General features: G+C 57.9%; 1 protein-coding gene across 2 annotated transcripts in view; it reads left to right on the top strand.

Annotated features, from left to right (window-relative positions):
* Window positions 1-18,585, top strand: part of TAFA5 (TAFA chemokine like family member 5) — a 173,781-nt gene extending 155,196 nt beyond the window's left edge. For both annotated transcript variants that reach the window (XM_043441238.1, XM_043441239.1), the window contains exon 4: window positions 16,494-18,585. In XM_043441238.1, the coding sequence (XP_043297173.1) occupies window positions 16,494-16,502 (9 nt within the window). In that variant the 3' untranslated portion in view covers window positions 16,503-18,585. The remainder of the gene's footprint in view (window positions 1-16,493) is intronic.
* The last annotated feature ends 2,688 nt before the right edge of the window (window positions 18,586-21,273 follow it).

The following is a 21,273-nucleotide window of genomic DNA, read 5'->3' as shown; positions in this document are numbered from 1 at the left end:
CTGCTCTTCTGAGAATCAATGAAACAAAACTGATTCTGAGCCGGGAGCAAGGTGATTTGTGGCCTTGCTGAGCAGAGGCCACAGTGAGCTGCTTTGGGGCTGTCTTTCCTGTTTCCTTGGGGAAGAGGTGGGCTGTCCTGAATTCCCAGGGTCAGCCAGGCGGGTGTCTGCAGAGGCCCCACTAGCCCTGTGCGCCAAGGGCTCTTCCAGGACCTCCCATCCCTGGGGGCTTCTCGTCTGCCGCCCTCTGCCCAGTGCAGCCCCCGGAGGTAGGTTACTTGGGGAGGGAGGGCCCACGGGCCCCCAGGGTGTGTCTGGCAGGTGGGATTCCTCCTGAGGGTCCTGCTGCACCTAGGCCTGCTTCCTGCCTCTTCTGTTTCCGAGAAACACACGCTGGGATCCTCTGACCTGGTCCTGGGTCCAGATGCCTCACTGCGTCCTGGGTGGTGCTGGAACAGAGAGACGGGGGCAGAGGGGGAGGCTGGGGTCCGTGCAGACCCAGCTGCCCAGCAGGGAGGTCAGGCTGCAGCCCTCCTCGTTGTGCACAAGACACCTTCCCAAGGGCGAGAGGCCTTTGTGCAGGAGGTCTGGGGTTGACCCGTCAAAAGGCAAACAGATGGTGGGTGCCCCGCAGAAGGAACTTGGTACCTGCCCCTCACCGATTCTTCCTTCTGCCAAACAATGAAAAATACCCCGTCGTGACTCCAATCCCTGTCTGCAATCCATTTTGTGTTCATTCGAATCACTGCTATTCATCACAGCGATAATAGCTGGACATTTTAATAGATTCCGTGTGTAAACACAAACGTAGATGGCAGCCCGGCACCATCGCGTCGTGAGCACTGACATTCTTCATGTCCTCCGCGGAAATGCGCCCCCGAACCGAAAAGCGGGTCTGACCAAACCCACCGTGTTTCCTGGGCACTCCTGGCCCGTTCTGAAATAGGGGGCGTTTCCTGCTGGTGGCTCTTTACCGTAATCGTGCTGCGAGCGTCAGTGTTCTTCAGAAGAGTCGTTTGATTTTAAATACTTCAGTGGTGAGGGTTGAAACGAGAGGAAGCATGTCCAGTGGAAAGAGCCAGTGGGCGCTGGACGGGCAGCCGAGTGGGGCTGGGTGCTCCTGACCCCACGGAGCTGACAGGCGGCCTGCCAGAGAGCAGCGGGCCAGGGCGGGGTCAGCCGAGCTCTGCCCGCCCAGCGGGCCCTGGGGTGGCCCCTCCTCGCACCGCACGGGCCTCTGGGTCACGTGATCAGCTCGCAGTGTCGCCAGCTCCTCCCCGCCCCCCCACTGCCCTGCCCGCCTCTGTGGGCTGTGTTGGATGCTGGGGTGCAGCCCTCATGGCCCCCGGATCTAAGGGCGTCAGCATGTGCCCCTCAGGAAACCCTGGAGGGGCCTCTTCAGGGGCTGCAGGGATGATCGGTGCTTGGAACATGAGGTCAAGTGGCTGCTGACCAAACGGATGAGGATACTTTCTGCAGAACCTGGGGCGGGGGTGGGGGGCAATGGGCAATAGCCAAGTACCCGAGTCCCGCCGCTCAGACTCATGTAAGGGTGGGGATCTGAGAATTCCAGAGTCGCAGATCGCAGTGACCCTTAGGGAAGCCTGGCGGCGTGTGTCCCCACAGAGGAACCTGCAGAGAGCCCTCTCGATGATCGGAACAGTGGTTCTAGAGTGAGCAGACATGGCTCCCAGCACGCTGCCCATTTCAGCCAGCCTGCACGCTCGCCATGGTTGCCCAGGGCCTTCCACCTCCCCCTGGCCCTCTTTCCTGGCCAGGAGTGCCCCTGACCTGAGGTCCTGCAAGCATGCAAGTTTTCATCTTGTCCACGTGAGCTTTTGATAAGGATGGATAAAGTTCAGAGTCATCCCCAGGTCCCAGCAGAGCTGCTGGAATTAATACTGTTTGTTGATTCCACGTTTCATGAACTAATTGGGCAGAAATACTGGCAAAGTCATCGAAAACACGTTTTTTTCCTGCTGGTTTACGATGTCCTTGTAACCTTACACGTGGCATTTCATTGCCTAGTGATTTATTTTTTCTTAAAAGACAAAGGTAAGTCTGATCCTTCTTAACTGCTCTGTGAAAAGTCAGATCACATATTCAAGACGGAAGTTAAGTCGGCATGAGCGCAACAGAAGTCGTCAGGGTGCTGACCTTCTTCCTAACCCAGCGCAGCTCCAGTTCCGATGCAGCCAGGCCCCTGGCTTCCCCTCTGCCCGCCCTGGCCTAACCCTCGCGCCCAGGGCCTGGTCGGGTCGCCCCAAACCTCTCCCTGTGGTCATATCGTCCTGCTCTGCCCTCCGCTGCGGCTGGTGTGACCCCCATCCCCACCCGGCTCCGCCTCCCACATGGCAGCTCTGATGGCCTCTGGGCGCTGCAGTGGGCGTGAAATATGGCATTTGGCACAGATCAGCCTTGAAAAATGAAATAGAAGGATTTGTGTCTCAATCTAGATCACTTTAAATGTCAGCTCCCCATTGAACAGGTCCACAGGGTGACGTAGGTGCTGGGCTGGTACCAAGCCTGCCATTGCCATCCCTGCGGTCCTGTCCCCAGGTCGTCTCTCCCCCCGTCATCCCCTGAACCAGAGCGTGATCTCAGGCTCACCTGGACCTGTGTGGGCGCACACCTCACGAGCCCCCCGTCTGTCCAGTCCTGTTCCGCGGCTGAGCCCAGACAGGTCCGTCCCCCCACCCACCTCCTGCAGGCGGGACCCATGTGACGCACAGCCTTGCAGGAGCCACTTTCCCCTCCGTGAGCCTCAGCTTCCCCAGTGTCGGAGGGGAGCACACCCCCGTCCGACCTCACAGGTCCTGGGGTGTGGGGAAAGGGAGATAAAGGAGGAGAAGGCCTCCCCCAGGTGTGGAGCCTGGGGTCTCTTCCTCACGCTTGGACCTCACCTTGGACCTAGAGACCCAACAAGCAGGCAGAAGTGGAGCCTACCCATCAGGGGCAGAGATGGGTGGGGGAAGCTCACTCTGTGAGTACATGGCTGCAGCAGCAGGACTAGAAGATGCCAGCGTGCAGGTGAGCCCCCTGGAAGGGGCATGGTCAGCCAGAAGAGCCTCTCGCCTGGGGCAGGAGAAGCCTGCCCTACACACCAAAGCTGTGACGTCCCCTCAGTCCTTCCTTCTCAAAACTCTACCGTTTAGACAGAAAGTGTGACCTCCCAGGTGGGAACAGGCCCCCCCGGGAGCTGCCTTTGGGGTCCAATGAAGATTTGGGGTCTCTGCACATGGCCCCAACCTTCCGGGCCAGCCTGGGGCAGGCAGGGCCTCCCACGGCCCCAAAAGCTCAGAGAATCAGACTTGCTCTTCCCAAGCCTGCTGACACATTCCCAGGTGGGATCAGCCTCTGCCTGTTTAAAAAGGAATCTTAAAAGCATCACGTCTAAAATATAAACAGAAGGCTGTAAAAGAACGCCAGCTCTCTGTGGAAGGGAATGCTTTCTGGAGACTTAAAGGCAGATTAGCTCTGGAAATAGGCTCTGCAGTAAATGTGAGACTTCTGGGAACCATCTGCTTGTTGGCATCAGACAGATACAAGAGGCTGTGACCTCCGCAACCCAGGAGCAAAGAGCCTGGAGGAAATGACAGCCTGGGATGAAATGCAGGCAAGCACCCAAAAGTTTGCAGGACTAAGTGGCGGCTGAACACAAAGGGGCCCAAGACAGCAGAGTGGACGGAGATGGGTCCAGAAGCTGCAGACGACAGAGGTGTTGCTGCGGAGGGTCAGCACGGGGGCCTGGACCGATCTTACACCAAGAGACACTTCATAAGAGATGGAGGAAATTAAGCCGAAGAGAAAGAACTTGTGAGGACAGAGGACGGAAATCCAGCCTGTGGAAGTGGACGCCCTTGGGGGAAGCCACATGGTGAGATCAAGGCCAAGTGAAGGTGAGAAGAGAGGGTGGTCAAGAACCAGGGAGCCCCCAGTTAAGGCAGAACAAAAGCATCCGGAACTCAACCATCCATGGCAGTATCTGGACTTGGCAGAAGGAAGGGAAACTCTCTAATCTTCCAGTTTGTATTGGCAAAAAAAAAAAAAACAAAAGCAGTAGGAAAAGTCCACGGACCTCCCTCCAAAGGTGTAGACAATCTGCCTCTGAACCTACGAGACCCAGAACCAGAGGGAAGTTCCGAGCACCATCTCCAGGGTTTTGTCGAAAAATAGTTTTATCTGTGTTGTTGTTGTTGTTTAGTCGCTAAGTGACATCCGACTCTTTGCGACCCCACGGACTGCAGCACGCCAGGCTTCCCCATCCTTCACCATCTCCCAGAGTCTGCTCAAACTCATGTCCATTGAGTCGGTGATGCCATCCAACCATCTCGTCCGCTGTCGCTCCCCTTTACTTGTGGGTTCAGTTCTATCTCTGTGGTTTTGGACAAAGGAAGTAAACAGGACAGTTTTAAATCTGTAAGAATTTGGAAAGTGTACACTCACATACCTTTCTTGAAAGAGTCAATAAAAGATGCCCTGGAGCCCATCAAAGAAATGCGAATGAATGGCTGATGACTGTAAAGGTCGTAGGTTGGAAGACCAGTGGGGATTGGACGCCAATTAACTCCACGGAGCTTAGATATAAATTATTCCTATCACAGTGGTTACACGATTGAACACAAAATTGACAACCTATTATTTAATATGCTCCATATGTTGTGAAGAATATTTTTGTGTAATAATAAACTGATTTGTAACTTCTGATTAATTTGACAACAGCTGCAGGGGGGTAACTGCAGAGAAAAAGTCACTGAGTGTTTCTTTGTGGAAAGAAGGAATTTCCATTACTAAGGAAATGGCTTAATCATTAAAAGTGCACTTGACTAACATAAAGGCCACCACTAGTAGAAACAAGAACATGATTTCTTCTAAACCAATGTGGAAGGAAAAGCAAGTAAGACCGTGTGTAAGGAAAAGAACCTTGAAAGGAGCAGAAAGAGAAACTCTGTGGAACTTGCTGCTCAAGGCAGAAATGCCGCTTCAGTGGTGACAATAAATGTAGACGGGTTAGTCTCTTCTGCTAAAAGACAGAGACTATCTAATCAGGTTTCTTTAAAGAGTCAAATATGTGTTGCCTTCTAAGGACACTCCTACAAACAGAAGTTTAAAAGCAAATAATAAAGATGCTAGGCAAATGAAATGGAAAAGAAATCAGTAGGTGAACGTGTATTAGTCACTCAGTCGTGTCTGACTCTTCTGACTTCATGGACTGTAGCCTGCCAGGCTCCTCTGTCCATGGAATTCTCCAGGCAAGAACACTGGAGTGGGTATTTTCCCCATCCAGGGATTGAACCTGCAATCTCCTGCATTGCCGGCAGATTCTTTCCTGTCTGAGCCATCTGGGAATCCAGGTAAAATGATTAAAGTGGACAATATGGTGCCATATATTGATACATATGTGCATGTGATTATTGACACAAAATGATTCACTGCAGTTCAAACTCGTGGAACTGTCACATAAACCTTTGCATACTGATTAAAGTAAGTTTATAGGAAGCAAAATCATGAGAAACGCTGGGCTGGTTGAAGCACAAGCTGGAATCAAGATTGCCAGGAGAAATATCAATAACCTCAGATATGCAGATGACACCACCCTTATGGCAGAAAGTGAAGAACTAAAGAGACTCTTGATGAAAGTGAAAGAGGAGAGTGAAAAAGTTGGCTTAAGGCTCAACATTCAGAAAACTAAGATCATGGCATCTGGTCCCATCACTTCATGGCAAATAGATGGGGAAACAGTGGAAACAGTGGCAGACTTCATTTTTGGGGGCTGCAAAATCACTGCAGATGGTGACTGCAGCCATGAAATAAAAAGATGCTTACTCCTTGGAAGAAAAGTTATGACCAACCTAGATAGCATATTAAAAAGCAGAGACATTACTTTATCAACAAAGGTCCATCTAGTCAAGGCTATGGTTTTCCCAGTGGTCATGTATGGATGTGAGAGTTGGACTATAAAGAAAGCTGAGTGCTGAAGAATTGATGCTTTTGAACTCTGGTGTTGGAGAAGACTCCTGAGAGTTCCTTGGACTGCAAGGAGATCCAACCAGTCCATCCTAAAGGAGATCAGTCCTGGGTGTTCCTTGGAAGGACTGATGTTGAAGCTGAAACTCCAATAATTTGGCCACCTGATGCAAAGAGCTGACCCATTGGAAAAGACCCTGATGCTCGGAAAGATTGAAGGCGGGAGGAGAAGTGGATGACAAAGGATGAGATGGTTGGATGGCATCACTGACTCAATGGACATAAGTTTGAGCAAGCTCCAGAGTTGGTGATGGACAGGGAGGCCTGGTGTGCTGCAGTCCATGGGGTCACAGAGAGTTGGACACGACTAAGTGACTGAACTGAGCTGAACTGAACTGAAAAGGAGGAATGTGCCAGCCTTCTTTTCCAATCACGATAGCATATGTTTGAAACCATACCCCCCAAAATAATCATAACCCGAGCAACCAGGACCTTCCTATAACTTCTTGGTCAAGGATGAAATAAAACCCGAAGCTCCGCCCATGAGTCATGTGCGTGTGAGGTCAGTCTTCCCACTCAATTCCCTGGCAGAGCAGTCCTGGTCTGCTTAACTCAGAGCACGTGACCTTGCTCTCTGAATTTCCATTTCTGCGTTTCCATTTCTGCATCTATAAAAATGGGCAAAATGCTATTCCCTGATCCCTAGGGCTGCTCTGAAAGTGTGAAAATGTTAGTCACTCAGTTGTGTCCAATTCTTTTGGGACTCCTAATGTGACTGCAGCCCACCAGGCGCCTCTGTCCGTGGGATTCTCCAGGCAAGAACACTGGAGTGGGTGGCCATGCCCTCCTGCAAGGAATCTTCCTGACCCAGGGATCGCACCAGGGTCTCCTGCGTTGGCAGGCAGATTCTTTACCATCTGAGCCACCGGGGAAGCCCCACCAGGGCTGCTTTAAGGGTTCAGAAAGTTAGAATATGAACACCGTCATGTGGGGCCGGCACTTACCAGATGATACAGTGTACACATCTGAGTTATTGTTAAATCTCATTTAGAATGTGATGAGAACAGCCCAGTGCACCTGTGGGCACAGGGAAAGATGGGCTTGTCAATACACTGTGGCTTAAATCACTTTGTTTTTAACTCAGAAGAAAAATGAAGAACCCAAGCTATAGAAAAAGCCACCTTCAAAAGGAGAGGAGAAAACCTGTAAAGATGAAAAAGAAATATTAATGATTTTTTTTTAAAGACAGGGAATTGATCATTGCATCTCTGGCAAAACTACAAAAATGCATTTTTACTTCTGTCATGTATAGGTTTTTTAAAAGTTAGAACATAAGCCTGAAAGGAAGAAAGAAAAATCAGCCTGTAATGGGGCCTCAAATTATTCAGGAGTGTGTGCATAGCTGGGCCACTGATCACTACACATGGAAATCTGATTAAATATATCATATTTTGGGGGGCATGGGATTAACAAAAATAACCAAAGGAGTAGGAAATGTTAATGTTTTCCTGGAAAAGTTCCAGATGTTTTAACTGGCATGTTCTTGAAAGCATTCTGCACACAGGTGTCTCTTCCCCCAAATCGGAAAATGCAGTAAATTACCCAGGTCATTTTAGGGGCTGGTAAAACCCTGGTGCCAGAAAGGTCCCCAAAGTTAAAGCTTGCGGAGAGTCGTTTTGTTCAGTAGAGAGTCTTGCGTCTGTGATGTGGGCTGGGTGGTGTGCCAAGCACTGAGCCCCTTCGCCAGTGCCCGAGGCCCTCTGGGACTTAGCGTTGTTTTGGGGTGCACATGCTTCTCGGGGATCCCTGCCCCTGGTGTGAGTGGTGACTGGGTGATTTTATGCTGGCACTGACATAAAATAACAGCAGGCTGATTTCTGCAGGCCTTCAAAAGAACCCAGGGCAGTCCACCACACAGCAGATTTATATGAGATGCAAACACTTCAATATTTCAGAATCAGGTAGGACAACAAGATCTGTCAGGAGATCAAACACAACACGTGTTCTAATTCAGAAGATGCGGGAAAAGACAGCAGTCAAACCCTGTATTTATTCCTCAGAAAAAACATTATAGGAGCGATGCTTGCAGCCCTCTAGGCTAACCTGGAGGAGAAGGTGGGTCCTCCCAGAACCTGGTGTCCCCCTGGAGCCAGGGCTGACGTTGCACTGCAGGTGGACCCCACCCTGTCCTTACTGGGCCGAGGGCCAGTGGCTGTCGTGAGGCTGGCCTACAGTCCCCAAGAACTGGTTACTTTTTGTAAGTTCTGGCAAATGCACTCATAAAACTATTTGATATGAGAAAATGCAATAACTATTACCTACAGAAAGTAAACAGGTACTTCCTAAACTCTAGAGGATCACCTGAATGTCTTGAAAATGAATTAAAAATTTGTTAAATTAGACCAACTAGGAACATAGAAGTTCCTTTACTTGTGTTCAGCTGTAAACTTTCATAGATAGGAACAAGCTCTGGTCTAGATCCAGCTGACTACCACCTGCTGGTCAAATCTGGCCCCCTACCTGTTTTTGTAAATAAAGTTTTATGGGCACACAGCCTGGCTTATTCACCCATATATCACCTAGGGATGTGTTCGCACTGCAATGGCAAAGCTGAGTCTTTGCAGAGAGACCTTACAACCTGTAAAGTTGAAAATATACACTGCCTGGCCCCTGGGAACACGAGTTTGCCAACCCCAGACTTGATTAATAAAGGCGCATCTGCCCTGAGGGCTGGGGCACAGAGTCACAGTCGCTTAGACATGGGTCATTTAGGAGGTGGAAACAGAATGTGAAGTCTGTAGGCAGCTTTAAGGAAGAAGCACGCCCACTGGCTCGTGGGGGAGAGACTGGAAAAAAGCCTATGTGTTCTTACCTCCAAGCAGCTGTGTGCAGAAAGCATAATGGTTTCATTGCAGTTAATAAAGACATGAAAGTGAGAGAGAAGAGCTCTCTGTTAATGGCAGGAGCAAACATAAAATAACTGGGAATAACTCTAGTAAGAAAAATCACATATAAAGATCATGACAAAGCCTCACCATGGGAAACTTACAAAGACTTGCAGAGATGAATAGAAAGATGTCACACACTTTGATCAGGTAGGGATTGTCTAAATATTATGACGTTGTCCTTTCAGACTTGATGTTTAGATTTAATACAATTTCAATCAAATCTCCAATGAAATTTTTCTGGAACACTACAGAATGATTTCATGTCTCATGTCGGGTGGGACTCAGCCACGGTGTGGAACAAGGCTCTGGGACTTGCCCCAGGGTCCACCTCCTGCTGGGGAGGGACATGGGGGTGAAAAAGCTTTGTGAGCTGATCAGCGCTGGGCAGTGCGGCCACAGCTTGGTTCTGCCGCTCACCCGCCTCGTGAGCCCCTAGAGGACTGTGCTTCATGAAGTTCCCAGGATCCACTCACCCGCCTCGTGAGTCCATATGGGACCGTGCTTCATGAAGTTCCTGGGATCCAGTTACCACCCACGAAAGTGTTCCCTCTTCTGATGCTTTTTCTGAGCCGAGGACCAGACCACGTGGCCAACACGTACCCAGATGTTGGTGTCCGTGGACAGGGGTGCCGGGGAAAGGGGCGGCCCCCAACAGTGGATGCTGAGAACACCCACTTTATATTTGGGGGAGATTCAAGTGAGACCCTTACCTCACCCCTCATCCCAAATTAAATTTCCTATGGATTACAGACTAAAATAAGACACCGGAAACCATGAGATGGCTGGAGATGAGGCCAGGTGGGCATCTGAGTTCAGGAGGAAGGACGCTGAAATGGTCCAGCAGCCTGAACTCGAGCAGAGACCAGCAGTGATGACGGCAGACACCCCTGACGCTGTTCTGAGCACATGCCCTGGGGCCCCTGTCCAGGCGGGTGGTCACCGTGGACTGTTGTCACCCCATTTTACAGCTGAGGCCTCTGCAGGTCACCAGAGACCAGGAGGCCGACACTGGGCCCGTCCTCAGGGGCAGCCCCGATGCCCTGAGCTTCTGAAAGTCAAGCTTCCCTCCACGAGAACCGAGGCCGATGGAAGGTGGGCGTGGGGGGCCTGCCCAGTGGGAGCTGGTTCCCAGCCTGGGACAGGGTAGCAGGCAGACGGGGAGGATCGCAGCTCGGGGTGGAAACTTCCTAAAGCCTGAAATGTGGATGGAACATGTGACGAGAGGTTCTCCATCAGGGGTCGGCCGCCACAGCGCCAATGGGCGCGGCTCCCGGGGCCCCTGGGCTGGGTCTGATCTCCTTTAGCTTCATTTTGAAGCTTCACGAAGGATGCTGGGAGGTGTGTGAATTTGCCGGTCTTCCTGGAGAGTGCTGGGCAGTGCATCATCAAGAGAGTCAGAGATGCACGTGTCAGCGCCTTTGGACAACGGTCTGGCAGTTGCTCAGAAAGTTAGATGCATAGACCATGTGACCCAGAACCCCTCTCCTGGGGGCTCCCCGGGGTGGGATGGGGTGGGGGTGTCACTGCTGATGGGTGCACTCTGGGGAATGTTGGCAAGTGCTGCAAGCTGACCGTGGTGATGGCTGCCCGGCTCTGAACGGACCAAACCTAGGAGTTTACCCCGTCAGAGGGCACCTGTGGGCTGTGAGCTGTCCCTCAGTGAAGCTCCTTTTAACAAATGGACGTGGATGGATATTTGAGCCACAAAGGGTTTGGCCGGATCCTCGGCCTGCTCCCCAGACGCCTCTGACTGACAGCAGCCTGGCAGGGCACCCGCACCATCTGCAGACACGTGTGCCCCTGAGGACGCGGCCTGGGTCCAGCAGTGACTCCCCACCTGCTGAAAGCGGACACGCAGGCAGAGTGGAGTCGGGGTTCCACCCTGAGCTCCCCGGGCACACGGGGCCCCACACCCTGTGGACAGTCAGGCACCAGAGAGGCTGCCTGACACCCCTCACAGGCCCCCCGCCATGCCCTGTCATCTCCAGCATCGCCGGGACCTCGGGATGGCGGGGCGGCTGCAAGCAATGGTTGGCCAAATGTGTCGCCCTCTGATGGCGGAGCCAGCGGGGAGGGGGGCAGCAGGGACTTCAGAGTCTGCCTCTGCCTAGGGACAGAGCAGACAGACCAGAGGCCAGAGCTGTCAGACTCCCTTCGGAAAAGCCGCCTGGCGAGCCGGCCCTTCTGGGGGCAGCTGAGCAGGTGGGAAGGTCGAGGACCACCCAGTGCAGAGCTGGAGGGGGCTGGGGTGGGGGCCTACCCACCGTCTCAGCCTGGGGGCCCCATCCAGGGGGCACCCCTGCAGGAGCCGGGCAGCAGCTGAGCAGGATGTTGCCGGGGTCCCGGCCTCCCCCGGGCGGAGCGGAGGTTTCTCCGCCGCCTCCCTCAGGCAGGCCTTGGGGAGACTAGTGCCGGGCACTCACTGCCTACTGGGGAGACGGGCCTGTGGGACCAGTGCGGGGAGAGAGGTCTGCGGGGAGGGGCCCCTGGCGTGTTTTAAGCGCTGGCTCTCGCGTCCGTCTTCTCTGTCTCGTTGTTCCACTGGGACACCCTCGTCAGCACTCAGCCCCTCCCGGCGTTTGCCCCCCGCCCCCCCCCCCACACACACACATCGCTTTGTCCCCCGAGGGCCGGTTCCACTGTGACCGGGGCAGCAGACTCGCCCTGGTAAGCCAGTGCTAAATCAGCTCCTCTGCTCCGACACGCAGGGTCGGCTCTGCCCGGGGCAGGCCGCTGAGCACACAGTTCTCCCGCATTCTCGCCTCGGGCTGGGTGCCGGCCTCCGTCCCGCCCTCCCACCCTTGGCTGGTTCTTGACCAGCCCTGCCAGAGGTGGGGCCTGCCTCCCCGGCCCTGGAAGGCCAGCGGCTTGGGGTGATTGAGGCCACGCAGAGGCTTTGTTAGCCAGAGACCCCAGGAGGGGAGACGCACGGCCGCTGCTGAGCCCGGGAGGGCAGGCGTGGTCACCTGAGTCCTCGCCAGGGGCCGAGGTGTGAGGGTAGCAGGGGAGGGGGCCCTGAGGTCAGACCCGGCTTCTCCCTGTCGGCTGGGCCCCAGACCCGGGCCCCCAGGGTGCTGTGGGGATGTGATGTGCGGAGCGGCCCATCTGAGTCCCCTGATGCAGGGAGGGGTGGCCACCCCACACCGCTCCATAGGCACGAGGGGCAGCGCCTGGAGGCTACAGGGCAGGGACCGAGCTGCCCGCCCCGGCGTTCCCTGCCCCTGCCGGGCCGCCTCCCCTCCCTGGCTTCTCTCGTCAGGGGCACCGTGGAGGCCTGGCCCTTCAGAACCGGCTCTGCGAGGTCCCACAAGACCCCCGCACCCCGCAGCCTCCAGGACAGATTCCCAGGCGCGGGCCGTGCTGCCGCATGTCATCACGGGTGTCCCCGCTGGTCTGGGGCAGTTCATGTGATCTTTGGGGGCTGCGGGCTCCAGGGGATGAAGCCCTTCACTCCCTGCCTGCTCAGGGACCCTAAGTATCAGGAGGCGGCGTGGCTATCACCCTCCTGCTGTCCAGCAGCCCCTGAGGGAGGCACAGGGGGGGCAGGTGGGCCGGGGACAGGCAGCCTTGGGGGCAGCCGCGGGGACCAGTAGCTGCGATCGGGGCAGTCAGACTGGTCCCCAAGGGGCACCCCGCCGCCTCCTGCCAGGCGTCCCCAGGCCGCGAGCTGCCCTGGCCTTTGTCTGCAGCCCCGCCGTTTGCGGTGTCCCGTCTCCGCCCTGTCTGCCCCAGGCACCAGCCACCACTGTGAGTTTTCACCCGGACTTGGGTCTCCAGGTGGCCGCCTCCCTCACGCCCGGGCAGAGGGGGCCACGTCTGAGCATCTGTGCGCCTCTGGGAATGAGCGTGTCCCCTCCCTCCTCGGGCGTCTGGGACCTCCCGGGTTCGGGGCTCAGTGAACGACACCCCTCATGTGTGAGGTCAGGAAACGGTCCCAGAGCCGCAGTCACGCGGCTGGCCGGGTGTGGACGGGACGATGCTCAGCCTTTCCAGAAGCTTCTCCCCAGGCTTTTACTTTCTCTGCGGTAACAGCCTTCGTGGTCAAGCCCTCTTGCACAGCCCACGGTCGTCTCGAGGCCCCGTGGTTTCCGTGTTTCTGCAGTTCATCAGGACGTTTTGCTCAGGGCATTGCGTTCAATCCAGAACCTCGCGCTTCCTGAACAGAAGGCTCATCCAGACCCGGAAGGCAGTGGGAACTTTCAGAGGAACCGAGACTGCAACTCCATGGACTCATGGAGCTGGAGAGCATCCCTGTGTTTTGTGAACAAAGCTTTATAGTCTCCAAACACCGAGAAAAACCAACTCATCACCTCGGAACGCGGGCTTCCCCGGCTGGTGGGAGAGACTCCCCTGGATGGGCACCCCAGCGGGTCCACAGTGCCAGCTCAGACCAGCCCCCAGTGCACAGATGTGGAGGGGACCCCAGGCTGGACCCCCCCAGAGACAGAGAGACCGCTGCCCGAGCTCCTGGCGGATGGAGCCCACGTCCCGCCCAGCCTGGGGTCCCGGTCACTGACCCTGCTTCTACCTGAACAGGTGTGAGGAGGGGGCCCTGGGGCTGAGACCCCCCAGCTCAGGCCTGCCTCCCTTCTCGTTTGTGTCCCCAGAGCTCAGGCATGTGGTCCCCCGGTGTGGGGCAGCCCCCCAGGAGATCCCGGGGCCCCTGGGGGGTGTGGCCTACTGTCTCGAGGCACCTGTCCCCAGGGAAGGATGCTGGGAACCAGAGGACCCACTTTCCAGCAGAGCAGCCTCCCGCCGCCCACAGGGGCCAGCCGGGTGCCGTGAGGACCAGCGCAGGGCCCTGAGCGGGAACCCTGAGACGGGCCTTGGCCGTGAAATCCCTCGCCCAGAAGCGTGGCTCTGGGGCCAGAAGAGCCCTGTCGGCCCCGCTGCAGCTGGTCCCCGGGCTCCCGACCGCCTTCCCGGGCTGCAGACCCGACTCCCCGGCCTCTCTCCCGGTCACTGGGCCTCGGAACCAGCTGGCAGTCCCCACCCATGGGTGCTGCTGGGTGGGCCGGACCTTTTGTCCCAGACGACCACAGCCGCTGAGGATGTCGGGCTGCCCATCCATTCCTGATGGCCATGCCGAGGTCAGGCTGCTGAGCCCAAGCTCTGACCACAAAGGCTGCAGACCTGTGAGCCCCCGCCTGGCTGGTCCGGCTGCAGCCCCTCCCCTTCGGTGGTTCTGGGTCTGCCTCCCTCCCCCACTCAGCGTGGGCCTGGCCGCAGAAGGAAGGGGACACCCTGGGCTCGGGAGGAAGCTGGACAGGCCCCCGTGTCCCTCTGTCCTGGCTTCTGTCTCCAGGCTGGGCCCATGGGGGGGCGCTGGCTGGAGCGGACAGGGGCCTGGTGTCCACACTTCCCCACCCACCTGCCCACCCAGGGGCAGGAAAGGCCAGAGGCCAAGGGGTGTGGGGGAAAGCAGGGACCCCCTGAGGATGGGGGACCCCCTGTGACAAGCCCTAGGATGGTGTGTAGTGACTGGGTCGCTTTAAGCCGTGAGGGCGTCCCGAATGGACTCCCAGCCCTGCTTCCCTCCCGGAAAAGAAAACCTGGGTGTCCACAACACGGCACAGACGAGAGCCGCGGGTGGAGCACGCTGGGCGGCAGGCCCACGGGCACGTGCCGGGGGCTCTTGCCGGCCTGCCCGTGATGAAACACGCGTCCCTGTTCAGATCAGGAAGAAACGCAGGGCCCGGCCAGACAAACTGACATAGATGTGAGCGTGTTCCCCTCCTCTGACCGGCACGAGAAGTGAAGAGGAGTCCTCGACCAAAGCCGGCCTCTTTTCGGTGGGATGACGGGGCGTGGGAGCCTCTGCTGTCTGAGCTCGCAGAAGTGAGAAGCGGCGGCCCAGGCAGCACTGGGAGGGGGGGCGCTGAAACGGCCCTGTCCCTGCTGGTCTGTCCCGCGTGAGCACGGACGTGGCCAGGGGTCGCCGACCCCCCAGACAGGCTGCCGGCCTGCCCCCGGAAAACGCGAGTGTTCATGCCGAGCCCCAGCCTCATCGTCGCTGTAACACAGAGAGTGTGAGCTGTTACAGAGTGCAGAGGAAATGCAGTAACGTTATCAAAATATTTACCTTCGGGTGCAGAAACGTGGGTGGATTTTTATTTTCTGTTTATGCTCCTATGTTTTCCCATTTATCCATGAATAAGAATTTATACAACTTTCTATGTAGAAAAAGTAGGTTCGGTGCTTCCTTTCTTGGTTAGCCCCTCGAGCTAGCCAGTGAGTGACCGGGCTGGACGGTCTCGGTCATGGACGTGACTGGACAGGTCGGGGGGGGCGGCTGCCCTGGGCTGTGCACAGCAGAGTGGAGGGTGGGCTGGACGTGGCCTGCAGAGTCCCGGGCAGGCGAGGGTCACCACCCCTCCAGGACACTGCCCCAAGCACAGCACGCACGGGGCCCTCTGTCCAACGTGGGAGAGCCGGGGGAGGGGTGCTTGCTGCGGATTGGGGTCCGGGTCCCGGGGCTGATAGGCAGCTGGTCAGATGGGGAGAAGCATGCAACCATGACCCTGCGCCGGTCTGGACAGTGACCCCCCAGGACCCTGCTCCAGTCTGGACAGTGACCCCCCAGGACCCTGCTCCAGTCTGGACAGTGACCCCCCAGGACCCTGTGCCGGTCTGGACAGTGACCCCAGGCTGTGTCCCACCCTGGCCCTGCTCCCCGCCCCCCTCCTGGGCTGGGCCTCGTCAGTGGAGACACAGGGGTTCCGAGCCTCTCTCCCGCTGCCCGCCGTCATACCCATCCCCCTCTCCAGCGGCGCCTGGAGCTCCCCTCGGGGGCTACTGTCGCTCTGGACACATGCCCACAGCCCTGGGGTCCCACACCAGTCCTGCTCCTGCAGCCCCTGGAAGGCCCCGTTCTGCCGAGCGGGTGGGCCCGGCGTGGACGTGGACACTGGGTGGGAGGCTGCGGGGGTGCCCCGGGGAAACCCCCACCCCCGTCCTGTGTCCGCTGTCTCACCCGTGACACTCCCACTGCAGAGCAGGGGCTGGGACCCCTCTGCCCTCACGGCCCTGACCTGGCATGTTCTGCCGTGTCCCTGAGACATCGGGGTGCTGTGCACCCCCCAACCAGCATGCTCACCCCAGCTCTGCATCCCTTCAGGGGCTCTGTGGGGGTGAGGCACCCTTGTTTCCAACGCTCTGCTCTGTGCAATTATGCAGCGCCTTCTGTGTACATAGTTAAAGAAACAGGTCGATGCAACCCAGACCCGAGGGCCTGGCCAGCATAGGACGAAGGACACGTCGCTCACACCAGCAGCTGAGAGTTCCAGCATGTTCCCTCGTCACGGCCAAGGGCTGGGGGCAGGGACCCACCCGGAGGAAGGGGGTGTTCCCACCCGGAGGAAGGGGGTGTTCCCAGGGGCTTCTCCTTGTGGCAAGCATAGCTTTCTCCTCCAGTTTGGGTCTGAAAATTAGTTTTTGTCCTCAAGAAAGTCTGCTGGCGTCTTTTGAGCACGTTGTCTGAGTGAGGCCAGCCTCGTGGGGTCCCTGGGTTCCTGCCGTTCCTGACGGGGACCCTTGGTGAGTGTGGAGGCTGACGGCTCTCCTCTCTCTGCTTCTCAGGTCTCCTGACAAACGCAGCCCCAGAGGGGCGCCAGGAGTGGCCCCGGCTCCCTGGAGAGTCCACAGCTCAGCCACAGTCCTCGGCCCGTCGTGGACGCCACCTACCCTCTGCCATCCGCCCACCCTCCGTTTCTCTAGCCCGTCAAGGACAGCCTGCTTCCTCGGCCGCCCGCGCTGAGTCTGTCCGGCCTCCCCCAGGACTCAGGCCGGGGACACACCGCGGGGCCGCGTTGCCGGGCACCCCTGGAGCCTGGCCTGGCCGCCCTCCTGGCCTGGACTTGGAGAAGGAGGAGGACGAGGAGGACGAGACTGAAGCCCCGCCAGCCCGGGAGTGGAGGACAGCGCCGGGTCCCGGGAGGACTGAGTCTCGGACGCAGACGTGGCCTCTCCTCGAGCCCCAGACTGTCCGAATCGCTTTTATTTTCTTATCCTTTCAGTATATTCAATAGACCAAAGAGCAAAATCTATTTTCACGTGGACTCGCCCTCACCATCCGAGTCCCTGGGTTCGACGGGGGGTACACGGGGGCAGAGACGTGCCCAGGCGGCCCCCGCCCCACGAACACTGCGGGCCCTGCCCCCGCCCCGCGCGGCCGGAGGACGCGGCCGGAGGACACGTGGCCTGTGATGTCCCCATGTGGACCCCGCGGGCACGCCTGCTGGGGACCGCAGCCCGCCGCGCACACCTGCTCCTCTGTACTTAGGTGGACCTTCTCCTACTAAAATCACTTTCTGTTTTAACCAGTTCGACGCACCTCTCGCCGCCCCATTCAGATAGCGGGACAATCCAGGATCTGCAAGAGCATGTTGGGTCTCCCATGACTGCTGTCTCATCCGACCGCCCTTTAGCTCCAGAAAGCAAATTAAAGAAAGCGAAAGTAACACTTGTTTGAAAGAGATCATTAAATGTATTTTGCAAAGCCGAAAGTTATATATTTAACAGTTTTTATATGTTGTATATTTGTAGAAAATCCTATTTAACAATTCATGTGGTAGCCCCAGGCGTCCCTGAGAGGCGGGCCGGGACAGGAGCCTCCCAAAGGGTTTGGGGTGGGTGTTGGGGACCTGCACCCCCAGACAGAGGGGCGCCCAGTGTGCGGAGGGGGCAGGACTTGGGGGCAGCGGGCTGAGCACCAGGTCTGGGCGGCACAGGCATGCTGGCCGGTGACACAGAAGGGCCGGTGGCCTTTCTCTTGGTTTGGGTTGGATGGTCCTGCCCCCTGGGCCTCTGTCCTGGGAGTGTCCAGTCCTTGGATCACGCCTGTTCCAACCAATTTTGTTTCCTGTTTTCTTACCCCTCTCACGTTCACAGATCTGGAGGGCAGTTGGCAGCCGAACTTGTCTTCCCCATCGGATGCCCCCTGTGATCTCAGTCTTCATGCCAGAAGGCGGAGACAGTGGGGGTCGGGCCGAGCCCGCATCTCCCATGTCCCTCCTGCGAGGCGGGGTCGCCAGGCCCCACGGATAAGGGACAGTTAGGTTTACCTTCCCCCGGCCGCCCTGTGCCAGCCCCCTTTATCTTCCTGAGTTTCAGCTGAAGTATACTACCTAAGAGTCCAATTAACAGGAGTGTTATGCTAGGTCTATGCTACTAAAAAAAAAAAAGTTATAAAAAATCTATATAGAAGTTGTTCCAGCCACCCATAGACTAAAGATAGGAGAGAAACTCCATTTATTTAAGACCCATTCCAACGTCCATGAGTATTTAGTTACATTCAGTCACCACAGATTCACGGGCACGTGTATCCTGGGGTGAAAGGGATGGCTGGCGGTGGCGTTTCCCATCACAGAGGAGGCGGCCACAGGGTGCTGGCCCCCCAGGCTGGCCCCAGGCTCCTCGACCCGTGGTCACTCCAGGAGTGGGGAGGGAGGCCTGGGGAGGGTCCCCGGCCCAGCGCACCTCTGCCCTGCCTGCCAGCGTCCCCACCACCTCCCCCCTCACCTGTTTCTTTCGACAGTGGGTGTAGACACCTTCTGAGGGCAGAGACTGGGAGTTTGATATGTTGCAGCATTTTTCCCCTTGTTTTACAGTATTCAGTTTTGTGTTGATTCAGCTAAATTATGAAAATAAAGAGAAACTCCTTTGATAAGCATGGCTTTTGTTCGCTGGCCGCGGTGTCCTGGGAGGGGCTTTCGCCAGCGTGGCTGGCAGAGACAGCGTTCAGGGTGCCAGTGCTGACAGGGCCTCCTTCCCGGGAGGCGCCCTGTGACCACGGGCAGGCGAGAGCCCCCCAAGCATTTCTGGCCCCACGGAGGGTCCGGACGCCCAGCCCCGGGCAGGCGAGCAGCACCTGACCAGTAGCTACTGCTTCAGCCCCGGCCAAGCCCGTGGGAAGGCTGACAGCCACCTGCCTTCACCCCTCCCCGGGGTCTGTGAGCCCGGGTCTGCTCATGCCCCCAGGCCCACTGCAGAACCCCGCTCGGGGCTCCAGAAGAAGACCCTTGTCTGAAGGCCCCCCTTTCCAGGGAAATCCGCTCGGATCTCCAAACAGCAGATTTCGATGTGTTCCGAATCGGGGCAGACTGTGACCGTCAGCTTCCAACTGCTCTTGATAAAATTTCAGCTCTGGGACCTGCAGCCTGGCGGGCGGGCAGTGGGCATCTCGAAGTCTGTGCTAGATTTAAGGAGGTTTCACTGGCCTTTGAAGCTGCTCCAGGGAGTGAAGGAGACCCCGCCCTCCCACACGGAGCCGGGCTCATCCCGAGAGGGAGGAAGACGGACAAAATGCAGGCCTGGCTGCCACCACAGGGCCTCCCAGGGGTGTCCTACACTGTCGGGGGCCTGGGCGTCCATGCCAGACAGGGCCTTCCGGGGACAAGAAGCAGCTGGGGGACTTGGCCATCAGAGTCCAAGCGGGCAGGGCAGTGTGGCCGGGAGAGGGACCCGCCCTCTCCTCCTCCCTCTGTGCGCAGGGAGAAATGAGCCGGAAGGGGGCAGGGGGTGTGTAACCTCCCCCACCCAGAGCCACGTGCACCCGTAGCTATTCCAGAGCCTTCTGGGCACAGCAGGGGAAAACAGAATGGTGAGGCCAGAGAAAAGAGAAAGAGCTTCGTAACCACCAGGGTTCGTGAAAACAGCCCCTCATCTCCAAGCGAAGCCTGGTGTAGCTTCCGGATGATCAGGCCGGGGGGCGCTGCAGTGACAGCCGACCTCTCTGAGGCCGACCTTCCCATCAGCAGGACTCTCCCCTCCCGCCACAAGCCAGGGTGCCCCGCGAGCGCGCCTCCGTGATGTGAGGACCCTCGGGCATCCAGAACCCACTGCAAAGCCTTCCACGTGGAAGCAGCGTCTGCCTGTCTCCTTGGCGGCGGCCTCGCTCCCCTGATCTGGCCACGCCTCCCCTCACCTGGCCTCGCCCCTCTGCCCCTGCCACGCCTGCTCTGCCCCACCTTGCCTCCCCTGGCCTGACCACGCCCCCTGTCCAGACCACGCCCCTCTGCCCCGAGCCATGCCCCCCGCCCCAGCCATGCCTCCCCTGATCTGGCCACGCCCCTCTGTCTCGACCACGCCCCTGTCTCGACCACGCCCCAGCCACGCCCCCTCTGCCCTGTCCACCCCAGGCTGGGCCAAGTCTGGCTCTTCCATAACAGCTCTGCATCTGTCGTCTGCTGACTTGAGCTCCTGGCCTCAGTTTCCTGACCCACCAAAGGCAACAGGTCTCCCGGCTGCCCACCTGCATGGTGGGGAAAGGATGTGAGGCCCGCCTCCCCCCGTGGGGGACAGTCACACACTCCCCCCACGGGGCCTGGGCCCAGCTGGGCTGTGACCTGAGGCTGGGCGGGCGTGGACGTTGTCCCGAGAGAAGACTGCTCTCCAGCCCCTGCCGGACAGCGTTGCTGGGGGGCCATGCTCCCCAGGAACACGACCCTGGCCTGCGGAGGCCGCCCGGCTGTGTGTCGGGAGGGGCCGGAGTCTGGGAGGGGGCCCTGGCCCCGCTGCCAGCACAGCCCGGATGCGCCTGCGCTCTGGGCCTCGGGTTTCCCGTTGGTGGAACAGAGCGAGCTGGGCGGAGCTCACCCGGCTCCTGGAGACTGAGGGGGAGCACGCGAATCACCCGGCGCCCGGCGGCCTGAGCGAACAGGAGGGACGGTGCTGGTTTAGGGGTGACTCCGTGAGTCAGGGCCACCAACTGTGACCCATCTCCCAGAACCCTGTGCCACCGCCGCCTATCAGCCTGCAGCTCCGCCTCCTGGAAGGAGTGAAGCAGGCTGCGGGTGATGGGGTCCAGGGGGCACCTGCCTACAGGGGCAGGTGAGGTTCTGGGGCAGGGGCAGGGCAGGGCTTCTTAAGCCGATCCCACCGTGACTGTCTCTACAGCGATCAGGCGCACCCTCCACGGTCAGTTCCTGGACCAGCCAACCAGGACCGCTGTACATGCCTGTGTGGGGAGTGTGTGCACCTGTGTGTGCACGTGTGTTTGTGTGTGTGTGTGTACACGTGCCTGTTCTCATGCTCACCCTCGTGTGCAGAGCACTTCCTAGGTCAGGGGTCCAAGTCACACACCATCACCCAGAGAGGCTGGCGCCCACCAGAGTGTGCATCTGTTGAAACCCCCTGTGGAGGTGAAGCTGCGGAGGTTCCCAGAGGTTCCCAGGGTGCTGGGCTCAGCAAGAAGAGTGGGAGCCACCTCTCGTCCTGCTGGTCTGAGCGGACAGTGGGCCTGGTGTCCCCAGCAGAACCCGTGACAGCGCCCGCGTGCCACCGAGAGGACCCACTTCAGGGCTCAGGAGGCTCCCTGAGTGGCCGGGTCAGCCCAGACCAGAGAGAGGCAACACCGGGG

Source organism: Cervus canadensis, chromosome 21 (genome assembly GCF_019320065.1).
Source record: "Cervus canadensis isolate Bull #8, Minnesota chromosome 21, ASM1932006v1, whole genome shotgun sequence".
Lineage (NCBI taxonomy): Eukaryota > Metazoa > Chordata > Mammalia > Artiodactyla > Cervidae > Cervus > Cervus canadensis.
This window is presented reverse-complemented; position numbering and strand designations above follow the sequence as displayed.